The sequence below is a fragment of the Perna viridis genome, chromosome 1 (assembly GCF_037379345.1).
Source record: "Perna viridis isolate PV_CMFRI_1.1 ecotype Kerala chromosome 1, ASM3737934v1, whole genome shotgun sequence".
Classification (NCBI taxonomy): Eukaryota; Metazoa; Mollusca; class Bivalvia; order Mytilida; family Mytilidae; genus Perna; species Perna viridis.
In genome coordinates, this window is record NC_142445.1 from 30,772,372 (window position 1) to 30,780,661 (window position 8,290).

General features: G+C 32.1%; 1 protein-coding gene across 1 annotated transcript; it reads left to right on the top strand.

The window, feature by feature from the left end:
* Nucleotides 1–986: 986 nt before the first annotated feature.
* Nucleotides 987–2,977, top strand: LOC148628327 (cholecystokinin receptor-like). The gene has a single exon (XM_088564719.1). The coding sequence runs from the start codon at nt 1,306–1,308 to the stop codon at nt 2,440–2,442; it is 1,137 nt and encodes a 378-aa protein (XP_088420845.1). The 5' UTR covers nt 987–1,305; the 3' UTR covers nt 2,443–2,977.
* The last annotated feature ends 5,313 nt before the right edge of the window (nt 2,978–8,290 follow it).

The following is an 8,290-nucleotide window of genomic DNA, read 5'->3' on the forward strand; positions in this document are numbered from 1 at the left end:
TGTAGTGATGACTTCAATGTTGTTGCAACATAACCCAGTTCCACAAGCCTATTTGCTAGAATTCTAGCGCGATACAAAAAATCTGCCTAGTTTCGACAAGCTCTGGCATAACGGATGAGCTGTTATATGAACACTCCATACGCAGGTGCTGAAGGGATGTTGCCACGCGATGAAGGGAAAGTTGACAATTGAATGAAAAGTCATCACGTTTGTCGTAAAGTTTGATCAATAGAAGAAAACAACAATGCAGAAATGAAATGCGGAGTGAGAAATTATTCATCTGGAAAGTTGAGATTTGTTAATTGGTCAGTTTTCTTATTTCCATTTTCGAAATTCTTTTGACATTTTGAAAGGTTACTGTTAAGGATATTGTCGCTTATTTTAATACTACACTTATAATTCGTTATAAATTTAATTATATTGAAATGCCAAGTAGTAATCAAGTCAACTCAAAATTTTCCCAGTTTTCATAGAAAAAAAAATGCATTTATTCAAACATATTATATGATATTAGTGAAAACGTAAACTTCAGCGACACGACCTCTTACATAACACTGTCATACAATTATAAGAAGGTTGTGATTTCCCCATTACAATATTATATAATAATATAATTATTCAGTATTGAATAAGTTAAGTAGATACATGAGCAGTTTGATAATAGTGATACAGTTTGTCTCCTGTTATCATAAATATTTATCAATGCTATCTGATGAAGGTTATATAACATATAATTTTTAAATAATATTTAAATGTATCACCATCTGCGAAATTCTAACACGGAAATGTACTTAAAATGAATTGATCAAACGGAAGTTACTTCTGAAACAGAACAAAAGTAATGAACTTTCAGTATTGAGTTTAATCAGGTTGAGAGTTTTACTGTATAAGGACAGAGATATCACTTGAATAAGTACATAATGCATAAAATAGTATTTCAATGAACCCGTCAGTACATTATTTACTGCGAACTAAAATTTCCTTATTTGAGCATGGAATCGATAGAATATCATATAAACCCAATATGCTTAGGAAATAAGGTGGAATGGGAACTAAAACATAACCGGAAACTTAAAAGAGTATTTTGTTTTATCATTTACACGCTAGAAACTGTCAATACAGGTCATTTGATAACAAGTCAACCGAGAGTATTGTTTTGCTCTTTATTTAGTCATAGAGACGTAACATTTTTGGGTACGTCAGACTTCTAGAGGTCTCGACCTATTAAACTATTTATCAAAGTTAACCAGGAAACAGATAAAGTATATATCAGTTGTGTTATGAAGGGTAAAACATTCTGTCATTATGAACAATAACAATCAGACTAACATGACAATTCCGGAATGGAACGAAAGGATAATGAAGAACCTTCTACCAAACATTGTCATATTGTTTATCTTTATATTTCTAGCTGCCTTTGGAAACGTTTTGGTGATTTTAGTTTACACTTTCCGGATGAGAGGATGTTCGGAAGAGAGATATTTCATACCAATATTGGCCGTTTTTGATCTTCTCGCTGCAACGTATTGTGGGGGCTTTATGATCTATCAATATTTCCATCAAGTTACATTTCAAAACGAATTCACTTGTAAGACATTACAGTTCTTAGCCGGTTTTGTAACTTACATTCCTATAATATTGTTGCTTGTTATCTCTGTACAGCGATATCTGCGAGTTTGCCAGCCGTTGAAACCAACAATGACTACTGCAATGAAACGAAGTCTAGTTGCAGTTAGTGTCTTTGTATCATTTGCTGGCGCTTTACCTTTAGGATTCGTTTTTGATACCGTTCCATTTGAAAGTTTACGTTACAATTTAACTGGTAGTCGATGTGGAAAAATCAAGACAGGATTTCGATTAGTGCGAGCAATTTATTCGATAGTTTTAGGAGTCCTTGCTATTACAGTTTTCTCCTCACTTGTTTTTCTTTATTTCAAAATAGGAAGAGTTGTTTATAAGAACCACAAAAAGACAAATAAGAACAAAATAAATAAAAGAGAAAGAAAGAAAAACTGTGGTAGTAGTAGAGAAGTGTCTGTTGAAACAACACAAAATACTGAATATTCGACAGATTCAGACACCAAATCAACAGGCACCGAGAACGCACAGTTTGAACCGTCAAACACCGAAACATCAATGCCCTCTGTAAATAATTTAAACAGACTTGGTGAAAACAATCGTCGATTAACATACAAATTATCAATAATATTTTTTATCATAACTGTAATATTTTTTATGAGCTACGTACCCAAGGCTTTGATTCTTTTTGTTGAAAGTGTGAAAAAGGAGCTCTGGGAGGAACTTTCAGATAAAGAAAGACCATGGGTCATGTTTGTGTATCATCTATTTATTCTAAACAATATCGTAAATCCTTTTGTTTATATGTTGATGGATACAAGGTTCAGAAAAGAAGCAAAAACCTTGCTTGAAATATTTCCTTAAAACAATGATAAACTAACAATGCTCCTAAGAACTGCATGCATGCTATCTGTGAGGTATGCAATTTTATGTTACTGCATATATAACAAATGATGATATATTGCATCTGCCTATTCTAGGAATAATTAACGGTTAAATACACTTGTATACATTTACACGTACAATTAATGATAAACCCGTGTTTGAACGGTCTCTCCACTTTAAAGGATATATCCAATCAGTCTGGGGAATAAATATAACAATAATACATATATTTATATAACATTAACCTTAAAGTGTGGAGGGATAATAATACACAAATGTATATTCAATCAAATATATCGATTCAACATTTAAATTCATAGAAGAAAGCTCAAATTTGTTTTCCTGTGTTTTTGACTCTTTATAAAACCAACACAGCATGGATGAATCTATCATGTACATTTAAAAACCTTTAATTTGCATTAGTTTCATTGATTTGAAATTTAATTATAGTGAACTATGGAATCATGTATAAAAATGTTGATGTAGTTATTCCGGTGTTTATGTCAATGACGATTTTTCATGGCTTTTAGTTCCTAAATCCTATAACAATCCATCATATTCTTTGAATAAATTAAATATCATTAGGTAGAGTGTGTTTCAATCCTGAAATTTGACACAATTTTTATAAAGGATTTACAATTAAGTGTCAATATGTTACTACTATAATATCTGCATCACGAACATTTTGTTCAAGAGTAATCAAGGGAACCAAGGTTATAGCGGTAATCAAAAGAATGCAATTCAAGGACAAAGACCAGACATGGAAAACAAACAGACATACACAACAAACAACATAAAGTAACTAAAATCATACATACAAAGTAACAAAAGCAAATGAGCAACTCAGACTCCAGTAAGAACTCGGAGCATGGACCAGGTGCACCGGTAGGGTAAGCGTGCTCTGCTTTTCCAGAAACACTCGCCGAGTTGCTCATAAAAAGTCAAGTCCGGGGTAGATAAACGAGGAAAGGAAAACTATGACCCGTTGAATAAATCAGTTTTCATGGTGCAGATGGATACACCATAACGATCCACGAGTTCATGAGATTTAAATTGATATCAAAACCATGTCCAAGCACGATAATGCTACTTCTATTCAAGAAAGGGACATTTAATACATTTAACATATAATGTACATTAGTCAAAAAGTCACATGTTTTCTTCATGTCTATATAGCTGTATATTCTTGTGGAGTGAAATATCACAGGTGATTCTGAAATTGGATTTGTCATCTTGACAGTATATGTGAGACCATTTTAATGCGTTTTTGGCACGAGTGATAATATTTTGGTTAATCACGATAACCAATTGATTATCCTATTAATTATATATATTTCCTGCATTATTCATTGTTATTTTCAACATAAAGTTAAAATTTTGTGAAAGGCGGATTGATATTCGTGTTGTGACGTTTTGGCGGGAGAAAGCGCCAGAGTGAAATTACCAAATTTATTTCACAGTGTGAATTATTGAAAAAAATTACACTGGGAACATTCGGTAAATTACTGATGTCTATGTAATAAATACCGATATAAAAGAAGAATTTATTTTTAACCTTCATAGATGCATGCTCACTTTGCCAAGGTTAACTAAGGTTGTTACACGATAGATTTAAATTGACTTTATTTTACTTGATTTGTTATTTTTCAAATGCAAAACGACTGAATTGCAGGTAAAATAGCTATGTCACTCGGAAGAATAAAAAACAAAATGACCATGAGTCGCCTTAGTAACGAGCACAACGTTTCCTCATACTTCAAGAAATATAAACAAATTGTAAACATGTATCTCTATAAGGAAACAATTGTGTTGTCAATAAGTACGTTTACGCTCACTTCCCTTGAAATACTTTAACTACCATTTCATGTTTAAATATTTCAGTAGAACTACAACTAAGAATCATGCAAAATGTGTTTCCTGGTTGGAAAAGCTACATTTTTTTAATATTATGTATAAAATGCTAGAGTAAAAAGAAATTGACGTATAATCCCTGTTCATAGGAGATATGAATGACAAAGAATGTACAATAGAATTCAAAATTAAGGGAGAAAACTCTGTAAATGATACTGAAACGCAATAGAAACAATTGAGTTTTCAATTTAAATTTTATCCTAAGAACAGATAGATTGGAATGAATGATTATAAATGTCATCATAAAGACCCACAAAACAACTTAATAACAAAAATAAAAAAGTATAGCCTTTTATTTGGTGTATCGCATATTACAGAATTTGCATGATCCTTACTAAGACTGTTACTTAAAATTTTTACAACATTAAATATTGGAACAAAATGAAGAAAATATAATTGTATCCGGCGTTCATTGAGAATGATGGAGTTTGTTTTTTTATCATATTTATAAATATGGGCATTTACCGCGTAAGCTGATTGATAAATGAAAACTAAGTAAATTCTTAGCACAGTCTTTCGAGTTCAACAAATGTTTTGTGAATATCGAGAAAGACGGTGCTATACATGATTTGTGACAAGAATTTTGCCACACCTATTAACCAACATCTGAAAGATTCATACCATTCTGACGCAAGGAGCTCGTGTTGTCGTTTGACGAAAAATATCCGCTTACAGCAGCCCTGTCGACTTAATTTACAAATTGTAAGACGATCAAACCAGAAACCTAAATGAACAGTTTAGTGCTTTTTCGGGTAAGCATTAATATTCTAATATTTTGATAATGATATGGGTTTTTTTAAGGCGCAAATAGTAAGAATTTTGTAGCCGCAAAAAATATTAAATCCGATCAAAAAGATTTTTGTTCTTTCATTCACTGAAAAACAAATTTGAACTCGCAAACGCATCGGCAAAAAATAGAAGATGATGTTAGACTATCACCATTTGATCCCACTTTCGGAAATGATATAAGTATCTCCCAAGTTATTGACATGTTCGACATTGGAGTTTATCTAGAAAAGTAAGTTTTTTTTAATTATTTTATTGTTGTTTTTTTTTAATTCAGCATGTATTTGTGGAAATGGAAGCGAGTACATGTAGTGATTGCTTTGTAAAATGTACTTTGCTCAAATATAAATTACTTTAAAATTTCCTTTTGGGTTAAGGTTATATGCGGAAAAAAGTAGTTTTAAATCAATTTCGGAGGCTCATTTTTCTTAAAGTATATTATTTTTTTTATTCGAAACGAGGTTGTCCCTGTGCAATATTTATTCAAATGTAGTTGGACATTGCATTGCAGTTTCCATGTAATCCATGTGATTATATGAACTTTCAGGCAATATTATTGTCAGAAGCGAAGATTGTACAATTTTGGTACTAAATAAAACGTTTATTTCGTACAATTTACTAACATGTCGCTTCTGAAAATTATCATCTATTTTTACTCCATGTGTCAAGATTTGGTAAAGATCTACAATTTACACAATAGACAGTTCAAATGAATTTTATTTTATCAGTTTAAGTAGCCTAATGTAAGAATGAAACAACTATAACGGCAGACGAAAATAACGATAAATATGATCCCAATCAACGAAATATGTGATATGTTTGTGGTCTGTTTAACAATACTTATAAAATTGTTATTGTATGCTTTCGTAGTAAAAAGGAAGTTTATAACCTGCGTTATTGAAATGATTCAATTTGTTTATTTAGAATTAAAATTTAGACTATTTTAAAGATATCTTTAATTTACCGCTTTATTTTGACGTATCATTGGCCACCTTGAGGGGCCTTAATCAGCTTTAAAATATATTATATTTACAACACTCACACAATAAAAAAACGCTGAGACTTCATTCATTATATTTCACAACGTCTCGATGCTAGATTTGGCTAAATGCTTCGATTTATTTTTTGAGTACTTCTTGTTAACAAACAAACTCAAAGTGAAAATAATTATAGAACACCAGCTATATAATAAATCAGGACTCTAAAATTTCAAGCATCTTTAGGTAAAATTGGATAGATCTATAACCCAATGGAGCACCGTAAGAGAGTAAGAGAGCAATTGAATATTAGTTTCGGGTTACCGAGATATTTTCTTCTAGCACTCGCACAGTATTTAGATTTTTATAACAATTGTCTGTAAGCATACGAAACAGATTATACATTACAAATTTGTAATATTAGACAATAAATGAATTTGTAATATTAGAAAATGACTTTGTAATATTAGAAAATGACTTTGTAATATTAGAAAATCACTTTGCATTATTGCAAAATCAGTCACATTTTTTAATATTACAAAACGATTTTCTACCTCTTCATTATACAAACTTGTGGCCATCATGTTGGATATTGGTTTCCGCAGACTCTTTATACCAGTTTGTTTTCAATGTCAAAATGAAGGAAAACGGCCATTTCTTCGGCTACTGTTTGCAAACAAAGGTATAGATTGTTTTTGAATGCAAAACGATTTACATCCAATGTTTATTTTCAGAGATTGACATAGAAAATAATAGCAGTAGTAAGACCTATTCCTCAATAGAAGAAATCTTGGAAAATCATAAATTTGTGCTATCCTCTTTAGGCTTCTCTACCATAGACGATGTGATCTACCGACTATGTACTTGATTCTTAAGAACTCCATAAGAACCATGCAAATAACGCTACATAGCTGGATCCGCAAAATGTACCACAAAACCTCTTTCAAAACTTTTAACTTCTATACTCACAGTGACAGGTCTCCAGTCCTACCCGACACTTGTTACTCCCGTAGTGGTATTTATTAAATGTGGACCCCAAAGAAAAAAAATGAAAGATCTTCTGGAAACCCTCTGTTCAAGACAATGCTATTGTATTCAAAGTTAGAATACAATAGCATTAAAACCTGTGATTTTTCATCTCTCTGTACGTCAATTACCCATACTCAGTTAAAATCCCGACTCAAAAATATTATTCATCGTTGTTACACCAAAAAAGACGGTTCGCTTAGATACAAATATGTTGTTCTTGGTAGATATTCCTCATACTTTGTAAATATTAATTTCGATTCGTCTTGTAAATATACCGAAGAAGATGTTTTCAAAATGCTAGAATTTTTGATCAACAACATATTTGTCCAGTGTGGTGAACGGTTTTTCAAAAAACTGATCTGATACAAAAGAATGGACATCGTTTAGCTAGGTCCTTAAATCTCAGTTTCTTCTATATAAATGACGTATTATCGTTAAACAATCCTAGTTTCGGTGATTTTATACATCGCATTTATCACAAAGAAATGAGATAAAGGATACTACAAACACTGTGAAGTCAGCCTCATACCTTGACCCACACTTAGAGATCGGTGATAAAGGAAACTCTTGATTAAACTATACGACAACGCGATGACTTTTTCATTCCGTATTGTCAACTTTGCATTCATATGTGGCAACATCCCTTCTGCACTTGCGTATGGAGTTTTCATATCACAACTCATGCGTAGTGCCATAGCTTGCTGCAACTACACAGATTTTTGGTATCGCGCTAGATGTCTTACAATTCGGGAACAGAGTTATGTTGCTACAAGATTGAAGTCATCACTACAGACGTTTTATGGTCGTTATCATAAACTCGTTGATCGTTACGGTGGATTCATATGCACCATGAAAACAGATTTGTTTAACGTGTCATAGTTTTCCTTTCTTCTTTCGTTTACCCTGGACTTGACTTTTTATAAGCAATTCGGCGGATGGTTCTAGAAAAGCAGAGCACGCTTACCTTACAAATGCACCTGGCCCATGATCCCAGGTTTTAGTGGAGTCCGAGTTGCTCATTTACTTCTGTTACTTTGAATGTATTATTTTGATTATTGTATGTTCTTTTTAGTGTGTCTATTTTTCTTTTCTGGTCTTTGTCCCTGAATTACATTCTTATGATT

Excerpts from the sequence above, each read along its gene's own strand:
- LOC148628327 (XM_088564719.1), top strand. The coding sequence starts at position 1,306 with ATGAACAATAACAATCAGACTAACATGACAATTCCGGAATGGAACGAA.